This window comes from Urtica dioica, chromosome 8 (assembly GCF_054948205.1).
Source record: "Urtica dioica subsp. dioica isolate 48M chromosome 8, U.dioica_male_clone48M_v1_H2, whole genome shotgun sequence".
NCBI lineage: Eukaryota > Viridiplantae > Streptophyta > Magnoliopsida > Rosales > Urticaceae > Urtica > Urtica dioica.
In genome coordinates this window covers 8,455,237-8,477,070 of record NC_142763.1, presented here as the reverse complement: position 1 = coordinate 8,477,070, position 21,834 = coordinate 8,455,237, and the positions used below count along the sequence as shown (strand labels likewise).

At 35.3% G+C, this 21,834-nt stretch overlaps 1 protein-coding gene and 1 long non-coding RNA gene across 2 annotated transcripts; one reads left to right on the top strand and one right to left on the bottom strand.

Moving 5' to 3' along the window:
• The first annotated feature begins 5,676 nt into the window (after window positions 1-5,676).
• On the top strand, window positions 5,677-6,239 carry LOC149387832 (uncharacterized). The gene is made up of 2 exons (XM_089622258.1): window positions 5,677-6,097; window positions 6,166-6,239. The coding sequence occupies exons 1-2, from the start codon at window positions 5,677-5,679 to the stop codon at window positions 6,237-6,239; spliced, it is 495 nt and encodes a 164-aa protein (XP_089478384.1).
• Window positions 6,240-6,806: 567 nt separating this feature from the next.
• On the bottom strand, window positions 6,807-8,414 carry LOC149387831 (uncharacterized). Its single transcript, XR_016300772.1, has 2 exons — window positions 8,315-8,414; window positions 6,807-8,186 (listed from the first exon to the last, which is right to left on the bottom strand). It is a non-coding gene; the product is annotated as an uncharacterized LOC149387831 (long non-coding RNA).
• Window positions 8,415-21,834: the final 13,420 nt, after the last annotated feature.

Genomic DNA, 21,834 nt, shown 5'->3' with positions numbered 1-21,834 from the left:
CCGCTTCATATCATAAATCAATCATATAAGTTGTGGCTAGGTTCGTTGGGCATTTTCTCATTTGCATTTCGCTTTGTTGAACGGGTTCTTCTTCCACTAAATGATCAACCTGTTTTTTGTTTTTTGTTTTTTGTTTTTTTTTTTTTTTTTTTGTCGTTGCAATCTTCTGTTTTTTTGTATGATTCGAAACCAAAAGGTACTTATAAACCAAAACGCTTTTTGAAGAATTTTACATTGACAATAAATATGTTATGTCCATTACCACTAGAGCATCTTGTCATAAACTTCAATAAAGTTTCTATCAAATCAAACAATATATTATCTACAACCCAATATCTTATTTTAAACACCAAAAAAATATATATCTCATTTATCTAGGATTTTAATAGTTACAAAATATTTATATTTAATACATTTTAGTTCATATATCTATTATATTTAATCATACAGAAGAGAGTGAGCGGTAATTCTACAACCTCGCTCCATGATCTCAATAGCCACCATATCGCACTCTATTTTAGTAAATCTAAGTCACAAAGCCTGAGAGAACCATTTTTCCTCGCAATATAACATGTTGCTGACATTTGTATAACTTCTTGTAATTTTTTTTGTTATATTTTGACCAACCCACTGCCATGTTTTGACAAAAGTATTCTCCGACGAACAACTAGTTTTGTTAATTTATTACAATTTATCTTAAGTATTGTATTTCGACTCTCTATAAATTGGCTTCCATTGATGCTCACGTGCAGGGGCGTTTCTTCTATATGAAATCGCCACGTAATCATAGTTCAATTCAATTAGCTCGTCTACTTTCATATTTTCTATATATGATATAAGGTTTGAAATGTCGAGCATTGATGATGTGTCGATGGTTCTGAATATCAGAAAATGTGACGGCTGATAAAAATCGCAACGAAAAAATTATGGAAAATAGAAAACACAATTTCAACAAAAAAATTCATTACTTAACAGAAATTTCGACACCTAATGAAAATTGTGTGGCGAATAAAATGTTGCAAAACAATGTGTATACAGGCACAGCCTTCACCTTTGGAGCTAATTTACAGTTATGTATGTTACGGGATAAATTAGTCAGACACCGAGCAGGATAGTCGGACTCCCGAGCAGAAATAAGAATCCAGCACCGAGCTCAGGTTAAGTGAACCCAAGGGCCATCCATTGAAAAGGAACGAACCGTTCATAAGTTAAGAACGAAACCCACCGATCAGAACTTCGGAGAGAAGAGAAGAACGTGGGTCAAAGACTAGTCAAAACCAATAGAAAACATGTTTCAAACTCTAAAACGCACACCTTGACGGTTCAGGAACCATACGAAGAGTATTAACCGTCCACATCAGCGAGAGGCGAAAGGCAGTTACCCAAAACCGTCCAGAACGTGGGATTGATCAGCCCACGTTCCCCAGAATAACCGTCAAATACACGACCACGAAGCCACACCAGACAAGTATAAATAGAAGCTGCGGCACAGAACGAAGCACGGAACTTTTCACTCACTTTTTCTCACTTAGAACCTCTAGAAAACACTGCTCTCTTGTATTAGATTCGTCTGTACAAAGAGAAAGTCTTGCCTAAATCATCTCTGTACTCGGAGCCCTTGTACTCGGAGTCTGTGTATTTTCGTGAGATATTGTTGTACTAATTTTACAGGTCAACAGTTGGTGCTAGAAGGAGGGGGACCAGCTGAAGAATATGGCTAGTTCGTCCGCACCCATGAACGCTGTCTCCAACCAGGAGACAGAGATAGAGCACCATAACCGCACCCTGCCTCTCACCTCGGAAGAAATAGCTGAACTCCTTCCGGAACCCAGCCTCGAAGAACAATTCAGACAGATGCAAGAGCGTCTCTCGGTCTTAGAGGCAAATAACAGGGAATTGAAGAGAAGGCTGCAGGCGAAAAGGGTCACACTGCGAAGCGCGATAGTGATCCCAGATGAAGAGCCCTCACACCGATCAGGGAAAGAACCCATCGGGCAAGATCCGCAGGTTAAGAAACCTCGGAAACATGCTAGAGATCGGTATGAGAGGATGGAAGATGATTCTGAGTCGGAGAAGGAGCAGTACAGTCAGGAAAAGATTCCTGATCGGTACCAGCCCATCATGGACAAAGGACATTCAAGCACTTTCAGGCACAGCTTAGAAAGCTCGGAGACCGAAGACAGTGCAAGCACCAACAAAACAAATCTTAGAAGATTGGAACGTCGGATCGAAGAGGTAGCCCTAGGTCAGAATGAGTCTATTCCGAAAGTTGGAGAAGCTGTCTCCCCTTTCACGGCCCGCGTGTTAGAACACCCGTTGCCTGATCGTTTCAGGATGCCAAGCATCCCAGTATACGATGGAAAGACCGACCTGGGAGACCATATAGACACTTTTTCTTCTTGGATGCTGCTGCAATGAGCCGGACCAGAAGTTATGTGCAGAGCTTTCTCTATCACTCTAACTGGCTCAGCCAAAAGGTGGTACATAAAACTAAAGCCAAACTTCATAGGATCCTGGAAACAGCTATCTAGAAAATTCATGGAACAGTTTGTCGGCTCCAGCTCGGGGAAAACCCCCAAAGAAAGGCTGCTAGCGGTGAGACAAGCCCATGACGAGTCTCTAAAAGATTTTATTAATCGCTATTCGGAGCAAGCTCTTCAAGTTGACGATCTGAATGAAGATTTTAAGCTCTTCGGGATCTCTTCCGGCGTCCGAACAGAATCAGAATTCTGGTGGTCACTTCAGAAGACTAGTCCAAGGAATTACAACGATTTTCTGAAAAGAGCTCAGAAGTATATCAACGCGGAGGAAGCAAGGCTGGCGGCAAGAAAAGCAAAGCCACCAAAGAACTACCGAGAAGAGCACAGGGAACGACATTCTGAGGATAACCGCCCACCGAAGAAGAGCCGGTCGGGAGCAGGACCTCTGAAACCTTTCTCCAGTAAGTTCGATAAATATCATAAGCTCAATGCCCCAATAGAGGAGATATTTAGTCTTACACAGGACAAGGAAGATTTCCCTAAGCCAAGGCCGATCAAGAAAGATATTTCAAGGAGAGATAAAACAAAATATTGTGCTTTCCACGCGGACATCGGACACCGCACTGCCGACTGTTTCAACCTCAAAGAAGCCATAGAAGCTCTAATCCGAAGAGGAGCGTTGAAGAAATTCAAGGCCGAGCAAGGGGAACAAGATGAACAGAAAGGTGAGGCGTATGCCGAAATCTCACTCATAGTCGGAGGACCACATGTGGGAGGAACTTCAAGGAACGCTCAAAAGAGCTATGTAAGGGAAGCCTACGCAGGACCCCGACAGATCTTGTTTACAGCCGAGCAGAGGCCTAACAAGATAGCCAAACTTAGCTCGGAGCCTATCACCTTTACAACAGAAGATGCTCGGTGGGTGATGTATCCTCACAACGATCCATTGGTCATATCGGCTCTTATCGGCAACAGGAATGTACACCGAATTTTGGTGGACACTGGAAGTGCTGTTGACGTGCTCTATGAAGACACGTTCAATAAGATGGGTCTTAAGCAAGACGCGTTGGCCCCCTCCCCTAAAAATCTCTATGGCTTCACAGGAGACTCAATCCAGCCTAAGGGATTAGTCTCACTCCCAATAACTGTGGGAGAGAGCCCGAGGAGTAAAACCACCAACACAACGTGGATAGTGGTCCCCGGATAATCTTCGTTCAACGCGATCATTGGCAGACCGACCTTGCAGTCCCTCGGGGCCATCGCGTCAGTAGAATATCTGAAGATGAAGTTTCCTACCGAGCACGGGGTAGGTGAAGTAGTCGGAACTCAGGCTATCGCAAGGAGCTGCTATGCGAATTATCTCAAAGAGAGTCGGGACAAAGATGTCCACAAGGTTATGATGATCGACTCAGATTTCGACCCACGCCTTCCGAGCCGAGAAGAAATTGGCCCAGGAGACGAAGTCGAGGAAGTCGCCCCAGATCCAAAGCAACCTGAGAAGAAGCTCAAGATTGGAAAATATCTTGAATCAGGTACCAAAAGTAACTTAATTACTCTCATATCTAATAGCTTAGATATATTTGCCTGGTCACAGTCCGACATGATGGGGATAGATCCTCAAATAGCATGTCATAGGTTAAATATAGATCCTAAAGAAAAACCTATCAGACAAAAAAGAAGGGCTTTAAACTCCGAAAGGTATACAGCCCTAAAAGAAGAAGTAGACAAACTGATTTCTAATGAATCAATAAAAGAAACTAAATATCCTGAATGGGTAGCCAACCCCGTCCTGGTCAAGAAACCTAACGGGAAATGGAGAACTTGTGTGGATTTTACAGATCTGAACAAGGCTTGCCCTAAGGATAGTTTTCCTATGCCGAGAATAGATCAGTTAGTAGACGCCACAGCAGGCCATGAAATCCTAAGTTTTATGGATGCCTACTCTGGCTACAATCAAATCCCTATGTATGGTCCCGACCAGGATCACACGGCATTCATAACTGATCGGGGGCTATACTGTTACACGGTAATGCCCTTCGGGTTAAAAAATGCTGGAGCAACATATCAAAGATTAGTAAATCGAATGTTCGCTGAATTACTCGGGATTACGATGGAAGCATACATCGATGACTTGTTAGTTAAAAGCTGAAAAATAGTTGAACATACGAATGATCTTAGAAGATCATTCGAACTTCTAAGGCAATATCGCATGAAACTAAACCCTCTAAAATGTACGTTTGGTGTCTCTGCAGGTAAATTCTTAGGTTTCATCGTTCATGAACGAGGCATTGAAGTGAATCCATAGAAGATCACAGCCCTATGGAACATGAGACCACCACGAAACATCAAAGAAGTGCAAAAACTGACAGGATGCATAGCTGCATTAAGTCGCTTTATCTCTCGGTCTACCGACCGAAGTATTCATTTCTTCAATATACTCAGAGGCTCCAAGGAATTTGAATGGACCAAGCAGTGCGACGAGAGCTTCGAATCTCTAAAGGAACACTTGGCATGGCCTCCGACTTTAAGAAAAGTGCAGGAAGGAGAGCCCCTGGAGATTTACCTAGCCGTATCGGAGCATGCAGTAAGTTCAGCGCTGATCAAGAATGAGGGAAAACACTAGGTCCCGGTTTATTATACTTCGCGGCGCCTTAACGAGGCGGAAGGAAGATACCCGGAACTCGAAAAGCTAGCTTTCGCTCTCATCACTTCTTCTCGGAAGCTAAAACACTACTTCCTCGCACATCCGATTACAGTCCTCACCAATTTCCCACTGCGCCAGGTGCTGCAAAAACCTGACGTGTCCGGAAGGCTAATGAAATGGTCAATTGAGTTGACACAATATGACATACACTTCAGCCCCCGACCAGCAATCAAAGGGCAGGCAGTCGCTGACTTCATTGCAGAGTTCACATACAGGCCAGTTGAATTCCCGATTTGGGACATGTATGTAGACGGAGCAGTCAACGAAAAGGGGTCCGGGGTCGGAATTGCGCTATCCAGTCCAGAAGGAGACAAGGTAAAATTCGCTTTAAAATTCGATTTTAATACTTCAAACAATGAAGCTGAGTACGAAGCTATGATACATGGGCTGCAAATAGCAAAAGATTTAGAAATCAAAAAGCGCAAAGTATATTCGGATTCTCAGTTAATTGTTAATCAAATGAAATGTGAATTTCAGGCAAAAGGCGAAAAGATGTCGCTATATGCCGAGAAAGCTAGAAACTTAGCAAGCAAGTTTGAACTTTGCGAAATCACCCAAGTCCCCAGAGCCATGAACGAAGAGGCCGACGCATTAGCGAAACACGCCACTCAGGGATCCGACTCGGAATCAATCCCAGTGATCAAAATTGGGCAGTCTAGCATTGAGCAAGTCCCCCATGTGCTTCAGGTCGATCAACAAAAGTCTTGGCAAACTCCGATCAGGGAATACTTGCAGCACGGAGCTCTGCCCAAAGAGAAAAATGAGGCTAGAAGCTTGAAGTTCAGAGCTGCTCGATATTTTCTTGAAGGTCAGAATCTCTACAAAAGAGGATTTTCTCAAGCTCTACTCAAATGTCTAAATGAAGACGAAGCCGAGTACACTCTCAGAGAAATCCACGAAGGGATATGCGGAAGTCACATCGGATGCGAAGCATTGGCACAAAAGATCATCCGACAAGGACTCTACTGGCCGACATTAAAGGCCGATGCTCGGCGCATGACGCAAAGATGCGTCAAGTGTCAAAAGTTTTCAAACATCCCGAGGCTTCCACCTAATCCACTCATCTCCCTCTCATGCCCGATCCCATTCGCAGAATGGGGAATAGATCTAATCGGAGCTTTGCCAACAGGCCGAGGCGGATGCAGGTACGCGATTGTAACCATCGACTATTTTTCAAAATGGGTTGAAGCCGAGCCCTTAAATAAAATAACGGCCCATGCGATTGAGAAATTCGTATGGAAAAATATCATTACTCGGTTTGGAATACCAGTCAAAATTGTATCCGACCACGGAACTCAGTTCGACTGTGATTCCTTCAAAAGTTTTTGTGAAAAATATGGCATTAACAAAGCGTAGTTAATAAAACAACCCGTTTAAAAACTATAGATATAGGTTTTGAAAATAATACTAATCTTAATTATGGAAATATGTTATAATAAGTAAAATAATTAATTAAAAATAATTAGAATACTTAGCTTAAATAATAATCAAGAAAGAATAATAATAAGGTTGTACAAACCTTTATTTTCAAAACCACTTAATTATTTTTTTTCAAAACTTAATACTTGTAATAAGAAACATAAAATATGGTTTAGCTTAATTATGAGCTGTAACAAAAATACTTTAAGCTTAATCATAAGCTTATAGGTTATAAAATTATTTTTGAAAAACATTACAATACGGGAATGTTTCGGATTCAATCACACACGTTCGGTACTCGTAACTCACGGAAACCGACACTCTCGGTTTATCTCGAACCCACGAACCATAGCACACCTGAAGCACCCGATTTGAATCCGAAACAACTCACTAACTCACGTGATTAGTATCATAAACGTACATAACTATTTTACGAATAATATTACATATTATAGTTAAAAGACTTTTAGTAGAAACGACTCGGTTAACAATTAGAGTCGGGAGCCGGTACATTCACGACTCGTCGTCGCCGCCGTCGCTGTTCAAACGCATCGTCGCCGACGCGGAAACGAAAGGATGCCGAGTCGCTGTCGTCGCTGCGTAACTCACTCTGCCTCGACACGCTGAGGTTTCGCAGCCCGTGTCTGCACCGTCGCTGCGCGCTGTCACAGCCTCAAGACATCTCACCGAGCCGTTGACGTATCGCTCGAACTGAACAGCCCCTCTTTGCCTTGTCGCTGAACCCGAACAGCCCTCGCTGCTCGCCCGCGACTCGCCGGAACCATCCTTGCTGCATCCTCGTACCTGCGGTACGAGCTCGGAGAGACACGCAGCACCAACAAGAGAGCATGGTTAGATTAAAAATTGAACCGAGGATACCCAAGTTTCTCGATTCGAAATCAATTCCCGAACAAGGCATTCGGAAATCGAACACTCACCCGATCCTAACCCGTCCCACGCTCAGCAACAACAACAACAAAAACCAAAGACGAGCAACACTTTCAACCAAGTAAATTTTCTAAAAAGAACCTATGTTATTCACATCCTAGCGAGTCTCCGACTCGTCTAAAAACACCACAAATTCAGATCCGATCCTACGCATATCAGTACCACACCACAGACAAAACAAAAATCCACTCAACATACTTCAAAGCCAAGCACATACTCTGAAATCCGAAACCTCCAAAAATCAGCCCAAAAGTGAACCAAAACACAACTTACGTGAAAACTGAAATTGAACAAGTAAAACTCCAATTTTCAACACTTAAAATCAGAGTCCTAATCAACAATTAACTGATTCAAGCATCACACATGAAAACCCCCAATTTTCCCTTCCAAATTTTCGGCCAAAATATCCATAAAAATCTGAAAATCCTAACTCAAATAATTTCAGCTCACTACAAGCACAAACCGAGCCCAAACACAAGCAACCCACGAAATCAACCAAATGAACTCAAAAACCCCTAATAGGAAAACATAGGAATCGGACTAGAAACAAAGAAAACGAGTTGGATTTCCTACCTTGATGTAGAAAACGAACCCACAACTCTCGGCTTCTCCTACTCCACGAAATCCCGCTCAACCTTGTGGAGAGAACAAAATCGGAGCCAATGATTCTCAGCGTGATTGAAGAAGATGAACGAAGGAAAAGAAAAAGAAATGGAGATGAAGAAGATGAATAACGGGAAGGAGAAGAAGAGGACGAACTCACCTAAACCACTCCGGCGTCTCTCGGTCGTTGTTCTCTCTTTTTTTTTTCTTCCGTGCGTTTTTTTTTCCCCCTTCTTGCTTTGGTTTGTTCCAACGTGAAAGTGAAAAGATAAGGGTAATAGAAGAGTCTAGAATACTATATGTGTGGCTGAGAAATTAATGGGATAAGGACCAAAAATAATCCTACTAACTTCCTCATTCTCAAATTTCCTTTCAAATAAACCACCTTTTGTTTGCAAATCGATCCTTTTACTCTCAAAATAAACATCTCGTCCATAATTAAATGGAAACGATTTAGAAAATAAACCGAGATAATTTCTCGTTGATTCTAATTTATTTTGAATATATTTAAGGTGTTTCGGAAATTATTTTCACTCCCGAGACTCTTCTTAGTACTCGAGGACTCACCGAAAATATTATTCGGGAAATTAAAATCATTCGAGTCCAACTCGAAATTCTCAACTCATTCCGAAATCTTTAATTGACCTTAAATATTTATTTTCTAAATCTAGTACCATTTCACGCTCTAGTGAAATTATAATTTGCAACAATACTCGATTCAAGGAAAAAACTCGTTCATTGATTCCAACGTTCACAAGACGAGTTACACAAAAAGCCTTACTTTACAGCATACCTCCGATGAGTCTACGGAACTGATGCTTCTGAGGAAGGGTGACAGATAGGCTAAAGGGTGGGCTTTCAGCTTTTCTATGAGGGGGTTTTTAATATTATTTTATTATTATAATGCTTTAGCTAGCTATAATGCTTTAACCCTATAGGCTACGTAAGCTAGCTAGGGTTTGTGAAAGCTCACACGTCCATTCACCTCTGCTCTCCTCAAAACCTGGTGGTACATTAATCTCTCTCTTCTCTGACACTCCCTTCCTCTGCCTCGTCACCTTGATACGTAATAACGTGTGATATATTAAAGCGGATTTATATATGTATGGTTCATTGATTTCAACTATCGCAATTATTGATTTTTGCATAAATGAGATTGTCGTTCGTCATATATAAATTGGGTTCACCGGCTTATCTGCTGTTTTTTAAGACCACAAGCAAAAAGTCACGCGCATGAGAATAGTTTGCGATGAAAAAGAAGAAGAAGAGAGCACAGTGGTTCCCAAAAAGTTCAACAAAGCTCTTCTTACTCTATCTATCTACTTCTTCTCACTTAATTCCTCGTCACGTGACTTCTATTATTATGGCTGTGTATTGCGATGACGATGTGATATGCCCTTGAAAAAGACGTAAATCATAAATAAACAACTAATTAACATATATATGGTTGTGCGTGGAATATAGGAATTTAACCACACTATGTGTATATATAAAAGCCGGAGGAAAATGTTTTTCTTTTAATCTTAATACTACCTTAATTTAACTGTTAACTATTTTCTTTCTCTCTCTCTTTTTTTTTTTGCTAGCAAACTGTTAACTATTTTCAGGAATCCCCGGTGGGCGATGACGAACAATTTTCATAGCAAGTTAGCAACTTCTTCAACTATAAAAAGTTTTGCCTAAAAATTAAAACCCGTCACAAAAGTATTAACAAAGAGAGTGAGAATAAAGAAACCCACATCCTCATTTTAAAGGAATAATACTAGAATTATGATCACTTTAATAATTTTGTACCAAAATTCATTAATTACATTTTAATAAAAAAAATTATTACTTATCTATAGGAGAGAGAAATGTTTGGTATCAAAATATTTCTAAATGACTAGTCATTTAATTTTTTTTTGTATTTATTTCTTAATCATTTAATTTAATTACATTTAATATTTTAACAAACACATTATGTTTAAAAAATAAATAAACTAACACATTTAACTCTCTCTCTCTCTCTCTCTCTCTCTCTCTCTCTCTCTCTCTCTCTCTCTCTCTCTTGCGTGGCTGATTATATGGGTTGTTAAATGCTAACGGCGTCGGACTGCATAAAAGCGACGTATGGTTCATTTTCGTTCTTGATATTTATTTTGTTCTTCGTGTTAGATTTTGTTCTTCCTTTACATTTTTTTCCTAGTTTAGAGTTTAGATCTTTTCATTAATATATAATGTATGCGAAATGGAGTGATATGTGAAGTAAATTAATATAATTTTTTAAAAGTTTTTTGGAATCTGGAAAAAAAAATTATTTCTTTGAAGATCTATTGATATCTTTGTCAATAAATTTTTGTACGTCAATAAATCTTCAAAGAATATGAAAGTGAAGTATTAAAAGAGATGTAATTTATAAGAGAAATGAAAAAGGAAATTAATAAAGTTAAAAAGGTGAATGTACAAAAGGCAGTAATAGTTCCAAATTAAAACACAAGTAATGGGTTTTGATACTATCAAAATGATCATAATTTCGATATTATCTCAATTTTAAATATATGTTTCTCTTTACTCTGGTTTCCATCGAATCTTCTCGAATCTAAATAATTCAATAAAAATTAAATTGGTTGTCGTTTTTTCTTAATTAGATTTTTCATGTTTTACGCATACCCAATTTTTCTTGTGTTGTTTAAATGGAGAGAATATATAAAAGAAAGGAAATTATGATGGAAAATGTTTAACTAACATTGGGATTTCATTGGAAAAATTACATGGATGGTATTTTAAAAGTGCAACGTTCCAAATATAGTTGGTGTTTTGAATCCTTTCAAAGTTTAGAGGTTTTCAAACTGTAAATGTCATCTTTCTTTTAAATAAAATAGTAAACAGTAAATTAAATTAAATATAACCCAAAACAGTAACAATTTTTGGATTAAAAAAAAATCTATAAACATAAAAAAAAATGACAATTAAAAACTTGAAAAAGATTATTTTTGTGATAAATATTTGGACCATATTAGTTTTAAAAAAAACACTATCACAAACAATTTTCACAAATATATTCTATTTTTCATGAAAAATAGGGTGGAAAATAAAGCGTCTAAATTTTAAATGCGGGCCGTATAAATTTCTATTTTCTCACTTTATTCTCATATTTACCCTTTATTTTCCATAACATCAAAAACAAGATATAATTTTTATTTTTCCTCTTAATTTCACTTCCATTTATATGATCACTCGTGTTTTCTCATTCTCTCATATATTGAATTCCAAACGGGTAACAGAGGATAGTCTATGAGGTGTCAGTTTCCTTCTAATACAATTCTTGCGTATGCGGTCAATCGTGGTATCCTTTTTTTTTTATATATACAATTAAGAAGTAAAAAGTTATTCAACTTTTCGTTTTGTTGCAACTATTTACGATTTTGTATCTTAAGAAGCATAATAGAATTTCAAGGAATATGCAAATAAAAAAATAAAAATAAAAACTTGTAAATTTCGGATTCACACATCTTATAATACAATGAACTTGATAAGATTATAGCTAGTTTCTAGTAATGGTATCCGATTCTCTACCAAAGTTCATTGAAAAGATCAAGCATTTTGTGCCTTTCTTTTTCTTCTAGCACAAAACATAGCTCACAAAGTTCACAACATCATAGCAAAAAAATAAGAATTTTTTTTTTCCTTTGACATAAATTTTGTTGTTCAGTCACCATATCTTATCCAATGGTGAAAATAATAATAATAAATATTATTTTGCTAATTAATATTCAGAAATGAAAGCTTACCCATAAATAATTGAAATCATACATGCATGTATTATACAAAGAATAATCAAACACGTGCAATTTATGATACTACATAACAAAAAATTGAAACGTAAAAGTCCTTGAATGCTCTCTTTCCTGGATTCAGGCTGAAATACAGCTCAATTAAAAAATAAATATTAATTATTAACTATACGAGATTTAGAAAGAAAAAATCAGAAACCCATAATTGATAATTGTAGTAACTGTTATTACCAATTATTAATCATACGTGATAAAAAAAATAATAAAAAAAAAACCCAAAACTCAAGAATGAATTCATAGAATCATCAATCAATATGAAAAACCACACACAATTCCGAGACCAATACACCAAAACCTACTAGAAAATAAACTCTGTTCACAATTCAAGAAGTGAACCAATCCCTCCGATTAGACTCCACTATCCTGCTAATAGAAAATTAATAGTCTAAAATAATAGATTAAACAACTCTTTTCATAAGCCTACCCAGTACTCCGAACACTTATTTATACTAAAACATAATTAAAATAGCATAGACTCAATAACTAATGTACTAATTTACCAAACGAGTGTACCATGCTAAGTAGAACTAAAAAAGTCAGGATGAGTCTACGGAAGTGATGCTTCTGAGGAGGGGCTCTTAAGAACGGAGCGAAAGCGTGAGGCACAAAGAGACCTTTGACTCGCCTGACGTGAAGCGCTTCGTTTGTGGGAGCTCGAGCTTGGTGAATATGGTCAAGTTTGCAGCTGGAAAGCAGGATTTCTTCCTCGGTTTCTCCTATTTCGTTTGTGTTCGGTTCGTCCTCGGAATCCCGTGGATTTTCTCCCACGGGCTTGAGTTCGACGTCTTTCAACTCTACTGTCGGTATCTTTTGAATATAGTATACCAACAAAAAAAAATTATGATCAAGTCAGCGAAACATTCTTCTTCTGATTCACTTTAATTATTGTTGAACACTGAAATCACATTGTGAACGATAAATTAACTTTTAATATTTTGTCCCTTCTTTTGGATTTAGGCTTATAGTTTAGTGGCACGAGAATGGAGATCATCTTCGATCAACATGAATACCATCATTTAGACAAAATTCTGTAAGTGCTCTAAATAGTGGATCATTTTATATGTGTTTTTCGATTTCACAAGAAGAAAGAAAGCTGATATGAACCTTGAAGATTTCAATAGAATGGTACTGAATACAAGATAATCAAGGAATTCGAGAGACCCCAAACTCTCTCAGAAGGCTAGCCTTGCACAAAGGTAAATGATTATTTCTAACCTCTATTTATAGACTAAGTGACAGTCAACATATAAATTATATTTCCAGTCCTAACAAAAACATCTATAGTTCTGGACTATCCCACGAACCACGTATTAAATGAACATTTTGGAGCCAAAATTACCAAGACATGAGAAAAGGAAAGCAATTTTCTTTTGTGTTGTCATACATCTTTTGTGTTGTCATACATCTCTTGGCAACGTGAGTGTTGTCGTAACATAACCTTATCACATAATTATTAACCTTATCTCTTTCTGAAAAAAATAAACTTATCTTTTGCAGCCTTTTTTTTTTTTTTTTTTTTTTTGCTTACCCCAATGCTTTTATCTTCTGCCAACTGAAACTTTTTACATTTCATTCATGTCCCACCTCGTTTAATTAAAGTCCCACCTCGTTTTATTAGTTATTTTGTTGGACATAACGTTAAATGACATTTCATTCAAACAACTAATGGTTCGAATAGAATTAACCATGCAAGTGCCACTGTGAAGTTTCAAGACACATGAATGTGAACTAAAATAAATATCCACTTTCTATTCAAAAAGCCATGTTTACGCATGAAACATTATATATAATACGACAACAATATATATACTCTCTTTTTTTTTCAACCCCTATGTGTGTGAATCAATGAGACAAGCTAGAGATATGACATGTGTGACGAGGGATTCTCTTTTGTGTTGTCATACATCTCTTGGCAACGTGAGTGTTGTCATTGTAACATTAATTATTAACCTTATCTCTTTCTGAAAAAAAAAAAAAAAAAAAAAAACTTATCTCTTGCAGTTTTTTTTTTTTTTTTTTTTTTTTGCTTACCCTAATGCTTTTATCTTCTGCCAACCGAAATTTTTTACATTTCATTCATGTCCCACCTCGTTTTATTAGTTATTTTGTTGGACATAACATTAAATGACATTTCTCTCTAACCAAACAAATAATGGTTCGAATAGAATTAACCATGCAAGTGCCACTGTGAAGTTTCAAGACACATGAATGTGAACTAAAATAAATATCCACTTTCTATTCAAAAAGCCATGTTTACGCATGAAACATTATATATAATACGACAACAATATATATATATATATATATATATATGTGTGTGTGTGTGTGTGTGTGTGTGTGTATTGAGCAGGAAATAAAATTTCAGGAAAGGCAGATGTGTCTAAATTTATTTCATAAGGGTAAATTAAAATAATTATTTTATCATATGCTTAATTATTTCAACTCATTTAATTGTTCACTTGATTAAAAAATATGGTTATAAGTATATACTTGTCATGTGTAAACATATAAGATATATGTATGTCTATGGAATTTATGTATGGTATTATATATGTATTTGTGTTATTATAAACCAAACCAAATATCAAATATCAGCCAGTTTACTGGTTCTTGAAAGGAAAAAATAAAAAGGTCCAGTCAAACCTATGTGTAATTGTGTGTTTTAGTCTTGCTCTTAATACAAAATTTCTCTCTTTCCTAAATAACAAGTTTCAAAGCACAAAAAGGACACCATGCATGATTGCCAGTATGAGTGGGATGCAATAATGGTGGGATGCAGAACATTCAACGAATTATTTTTTGTTTCAGCCATGAACTCAAATTATTAGTTTAAATTTTATATATATATATATATATATATATCAAAATTTAAAAGCAGATTCATATATGAAGACAAAAGTCCCAATAGGACATATTTTTAACTGTAAATGTGTGAGTTGTCTATGCTTCTACTCGAGCATGATCAACTTTTTGTTTGCTCAACTTGCTCTCCATATATTTATTGTTTTGCGTTCATAGGCTCACAATTTTTTTTTTTTTAATATAAGCTTATTGTTTCTCACGAATTAACAAGTAATAAAAGACAATTTAAAATAATGATTGCATAACCACAAGTTTCCCTATAAATATAGACTTCATCCACAACAAGTTTTCATATCTTTCAACAAACACAGAAGTTAATAACATCACTGCGCTTCTCATCTCTCTCTCTCTCTCTCTCTCTCTCTCTCTCTCTCTCTCTCTCTCTCTCCCACTCTCTAAATTTGCCTATATCAAGTATCAACCACAAAAAGTTAATATCACCGCTAGAAGCATTTAAAAAAAATATTACCGCTACTCTCTCCCTCTCGCTTGATGTATATATATATATATACAAGCAAAATGCCCGCGCGTTGCTTGATGTCTTTTAACAGTAAATTATTGAAATAATAAAAAAAAAATTAATGATGAACATGACGTCAAATAACTTACTAATTGTTAAGATTACATCAATAATATTTCATACATATATTTACATATCTTAATTTATAATGACTGAATTGTACAACTCAAATTGTACCAATGTTATATTTTATTTTACTTCAATGAAAAAAATTATATACACATATACAATAATTACCATATTACAAATCCTATTTCTAAAAATCAAATAGAGAATAAATACAAAATTGCAAATATAGATTATATATACATCTAAGTAAGGAAATTTTCTTCATAGTTAATATTTGTATTATTATTGAAAATCACAATTTTTTTTTTTTTATAAAATACACATTTCTAATTATAAATAAATATTTAGCTTCTACACCTTTTTCTTTATTGTTTTTTACATGTAATTTGAGATAGTTGATACAAAACATATACGAAATAGATCAATAACATCATTGTAAATATAAGAGAAACTACATCGAAGACAATATGCAAAGTTGCAAATACAGTCTATGATGCTATATTTTTGTGTGTTTTTATTAAAATTGCTCTACAAATGTGTATTATTCTAGTGGGCTTTCTTTTAAAAAAGAATAGTGGGCTTTTATAAAGCCCATCTGAAACCCTACTACCCCATTATCTCCTCTGCATTTCTCTTTTCACAGCCGCTTCCCCCTCTCTCTCTATACCGATCGTCAATGGCGAAACCTCCATTTTTTACTACCACCAAAAATACATATGCACGCCATAGTCTCGGACATAGTAGAAATATGTGGCTGCGGTGAAACGTCTATGGTATCGGTCTCGGTATCAGACAGTTCGTATTCGATTTATTTGAACCGGTAATCGCATCTCAAACGTATTATTTTTCAGTAGTTATACCTCTACTTTTTTATTCTCTGTAGGGTTTTCTTTTTTTGTTTCATTTGCCCAAAATAAGAAAAATAAGTATTTAACTTGTTATAAGAAAAATATTTCTTTCTTTCTGATGCAAAAAACTTTTCCCAAAAAATCCCAGCCTCTCGTCAACGAAAAGAATGAGACCACCACTTCTCCATCCACGGGTGAAGGCTACTTCGCCGATCAGGTCTCATTTTGATGATGTTGTGATTTAAGTTCTGCTAACATTTTTTTGGAAATATTATGGAGGGATTTTTTTATTTTATTTTTTCATGGTAAAACACTTATCTGGGTATTAGTATTAAGCAATTTTCTATAGAAAGACTAATAAAAATAAAGCTTATATATTTCCAATTTGTTGACAGATGCTCCATTATTTTTTTAAGGGGAAGATCTTCTGAACTTCATCAAGTAGGATCTTATTTTTTTTGTTCTATTCTGAAATATACACTTTTTCTCCAGACTGTTCTAATTTACTTGATCATTTCCCCATGTTCGTCAAGATTAGTTCTGCGCTGATGTCGAAGTTGAAGGTCTAGATCTTCCGGCTTATTTACTATCTTAGGCTGAGTATTGCGGATCACATACACTCGGCTTCGAGGACTGCCATTGCCGCATCTTCAACTTCAAGTGGTGGTTCGAACTGATCCACGGGTGAACGTTACCTCGCCGATCAGGTCTGATTTTGTTACGTGTGGTGATGGAGGAAAAGTGAGACTGAACAAAGAGAATGAACAAAAAAAAGTAAAAGAATGAACAAAAGTAAAAAAAAAAAAAAGTAAAAGAATGAACAAAAGATTAAAAAATGAAGTTAAACACAACAAATAGAAATTGATTGTGGTCAGATTGTTACATATTGATGTACAATGGCTGAATTTGTTGTATTGGTCTGATTGTAGTTTTGAAGACGAAAGAGCAGAAGTTGGTGTCGATTTCTTCGGTGAAGGAGCATGGAATATATAGGCCGCTTGGAAAGAAATGAAAAACTTTCCAGAAATTTCATGAAATAGCTGTTGATGATTTTTGCAATGCAAATATCTGGAGAATTCCAGACAATTAATTTACTTCGGGCAGCTCCAACGATTTAAAACTGTCATATGTGGATGTCGGTTTGTATTCCAGAATATTCTAAGTCAGAGTGGCATTTTTGTGATTTTTTTTTTCTTTTAGGAGTAGTTGTAATATTTTAATCAGAATGACATTGGCATGCCATGTAATTATGAGACTTTTAAAGGGTATTTTTGTCAAATTTTTTAAGTGTACTGTAGACTTAACAGTAATATGAGTCTGCGTGAATAGTGATTCCGGATTCTCCTTTATATATATATAATAATATATATATACATATTATATTTATGTTTGTGTTAATTAAAGGAGACATTGGGTGTATGTTTATAGATGCTGACAGAAGATAGAGAGCACAGATGATTTGAAATGCATGGAAGCTATAGCATCTCACTCATTCGTGCTCTCTATCTTTCTGTCGTCGTCACTTTGATATACAACATTATCACCTAAAGTCCCTCTGGTATAACCTGGTGTTTTTTAATCTAAATTTTTTTTATTTTTTTTATTTACTGTGTTATATTGTTCGTGGGGTATTTTTATGATAGTAGAGTTAATCTTTTGCTTTTATTACAGACGCATTGATTTTAAAATTTTGCCGATCTACATACATCTCTAGGGTTTTTTATGTATATGTATATTTCTAGGGCTGACCTCTAATTTCAGCGTGGCATACAATTTACAGATTCTCATTTGATTATGAGTGTATCGATGATCAAGTTCATTTCGTATTTCTGATGCGTGATTTTCCTACCGAAAGCTAGTTTTGAAAATCCACTCTTTCCATTTAATGTTTTGAATACCTTTTTATTTTACTTTATCCTGACAGATTATTGCAATCCGTATATTTATTCCACTGTTAAGATATATCTGAAGAAATAATTCACCCATACAAATAACATATGAGTTCTGTTATGAACTAGTATTTTTTTTTAGCAACTACAAAACAAAAGCTTTGTTTGGCTTAGTTTAAGTGTTGTATATGTAATTTTGAGATGTTCTTTTCAATACCATCTGTATCAGTGTGCATACATTGGAATGTTTCTAAGAGCTGGAATCTATTTAGTGGCAAGTGTTTCGACACGTTTTTATCGTAAAAGGGTGTTTTGATGTCTGATGTCATAATTATTAAAAAGAAGAAGAAGAAATTTGAAGTCTCATTATGTACATTTTTTATTTATTAGAAGCAAAAATAACTTCCCGTTTATTGCAAACCCTAAACCTACATTATTAGCTATATATAACAAAAAACAAAATATAAGCAAAATAACATATATATCTATGTATGGATTATATGTAATTTCTGCAGATTCAAAACCCTAGAATTGGAGGACGGTGGTGACCGAAAAGCCCTTTTGGAATGGTGGTGACCGGAAAAACCCTTTTGTAGGAACGATGTGATGAAATCAAGTGTGTCTTATTTGGTGAAAGCCAATATCATTCTTCAATAATCTTACCAGCTATTGTAACTTTGGACGATTACAGTTAATGTCGCCACAAACATTATACGACTAATTGGAAGAATGTATATGGGACTGAATGCAAATTAAGTTGTTTTTTAAGTCTTTATCTTTCTGGGAGAGTGTTTTTGAGGGATATAACTTTTTATAATGCCTTTTTATCAAGGGGTATACTTGCAAACATGGATTTAAATGTCGCCGAAATTCCCCGATTTTCGCCGGCGGTGTCGTTTTCGCCGGGAAAACGGCCGACGAACTCATGAAAGTCGTTTTTCCATGTTATTTCGTTTGATTTTCTCTGAAAATGACATGCCGTTTGTCCATGTTATGTCGTTTTCGGCTTGAAACTATAAACTCATATTCTGGAAAAATAAAATGGCGGAAGCAAAATGAGGAAGAAGAAGATGAGAGAGGGGAGAGGAGAGAGACGAAGTGAGAAGAGGGAGAGAGAGAGAGAGAGAGAGACCTGACCTACAATACACTACGTATATAATATACAATCACTGCATAATAGATAACATATTATATCATGACCTGACCTATATGCACTAAGGCCCATTTTCAACAAAAATGTGTAATAAGTGGGAAAATTACAATACTAACGCTTATACGCTTCTTTCAAAACATTATAATGTTTTTCTTTTTTTTTTTGAAATATTTAGGATATTAATACATTCAATATACACTCTTTAGTATATATATTGCACAATTATACAATTTCAGTCTACATATTTTAGTATACAATTACATGGTACTGTATAAAAAAAAAATTAAAGTGATAACAATGATAAGAGTATACAAAATAATTGAATGAGCGAAAGACACAAATACTACTTCAAAAATGTTAATTTCGATGATAAAATTAATAAGAGCGTTCATTTTGCAGGTGCGTTTGCGCTTGGCCAATTTTGACGCACGTAGGTAAAAACTCAAATTATTATGATGAAATCATGAATTAGGACTACCAACATAATTGCAATCTGTATTGTATAATTTTGTAATAATTTTATTTAGCACTGCAGTTAAATAGCCTTCTTCAATCATTGAAATTTTATTTTAACAGCCAACGTTCGATTGATAATTGAAAATTCGTTACTCAACTTATGAACTAATCGAAAGGGTCAAAAATACCTTTTGACCGGTTTTAAATTAAAAAATAAATAAAATAATAAATTATTTACATGGCAGTTTCTTAACTTAATTAATATTTAATTAATTTTCTTTCTCCATATAATTGTTGATAAGTGTTAATGACAGTTTATCATAGTTTTGTTTTTTGTTTGCTGTTTAAATTGATTAATGGTAGTTTAACAAATGGGTTTTAGAATTACTTGTTTTTTTACGCTATAGTAGTTTATAACACACTTTTTTATTTAAAATATTCAGAAATGAAAGCTTACCCATAAATAATTGAAATCATACATGCATGTATTATACAAAGAATAATCAAACACGTGCAATTTATGATACTACATAACAAAAAATTGAAACGTAAAAGTCCTTGAATGCTCTCTTTCCTGGATTCAGGCTGAAATACAGCTCAATTAAAAAATAAATATTAATTATTAACTATACGAGATTTAGAAAGAAAAAATCAGAAACACATAATTGATAATTGTAGTAACTGTTATTACATATAGTGAACGCCGTTAAATAAAACTTGTTATCGTAGAGGGAGACATCTGGCTGAAAAAGCATAACATGCAATGACTAATGACTAAGTTAAGAATTGGAGAGATCGTGATTGTACCACCTTGCTTGTGTTTAGCAGCTGCTGACAAGTAACAGACATGTAATAACATTTGCCACGTTATAATAAGGAAGAATTTCGCAATAATGCGTTTTTTATGAGCAAAAAACAGCTGTATTTATATATATAGACAAATGTCAAGCGTATAAGAGAGGAAAGAAAATACAGCTGCCCAAAGCGACGTGGCTTGCTCAGGATTCATTAGCTTGTTCTTAATTTTTTTTTAATTAATCTATGTAGATAAATGAAAGTTCAGGAAGTATATAACAACAACTCTTTTAATGAGTTGGTTTTGATTGCGAGATTCTACAAAGAAAACATGTCTGAAAATATTTTTGTATTGTTATGAGAAATATCTGATGTTGGACTTAATGTTATGATAGTACCTATAATAATAGAACCGAGAGAGAGAGTATGTGGATAGTAACAAATCTATTTTGAAAGGCGGTTTGACCCATTCTTGTTTGCTTTCTTCAAGTTTCATTATATCTCTGTAACAGTTTAAGAAGAAAAAAGCTTGCGTTTATGCATTGTTTTGAATAATGAAATGTTAAGCCACTTCTGATTCTAATTTTAAATTTTTTTGTATTATGCATTCATATATGTTAACGTTTGGATGGGAGGTATATCCAGGGTGGGCAAAGAAGGGGTGAGAGAGAGATAGAGAGATTGAATTCATAGAATCATCAATCAATATGAAAAACCATACACAATTCCGAGCCCAATACACCAAAACCTACTAGAAAATAAACTCTGTTCACAATTCAAGAAGTGAACCAATCCCTCCGATTAGACTCCACTATCCAGCTAATAGAAAATTAATAGTCTAAAATAATAGATTAAACAACTCTTTTCATAAGCCTACCCACTCCGAACACTTATTTATACTAAAACATAATTAAATAAATAAATAGCATGTAACTCAATAACTAATGTACTAATTTACCAAACCTAAGAGCAGCCAATGCATATGTCACGACCCGCGAGCCGCGAAGTACTTACATCTCTTTCCTCCAGAATATTTAAATAAACATAGCATTTGTATATAGTAAGCGGAAATAAATTAAATAGCTATAAGACATATATCATAAGTAATAGAATTTTCGGGGAAATTTTTCGCTTTTATTTCACATACAAGTCTTATAGCGACTATATACATAACAAAACACACTCGTTTGTTTTGGACATATCTTACATATAACTTATATACAAACATGGACGCAAAACAAGTAACTAGAATACA

Excerpts from the sequence above, each read along its gene's own strand:
- LOC149387832 (XM_089622258.1), top strand. The coding sequence starts at position 5,677 with ATGTCGCTATATGCCGAGAAAGCTAGAAACTTAGCAAGCAAGTTTGAA. Across the intron at positions 6,098-6,165 it reads CCACGAAGGGATATGCGGAA|GCCGATGCTCGGCGCATGAC; the intron begins GTCACATCGGAT and ends CCGACATTAAAG.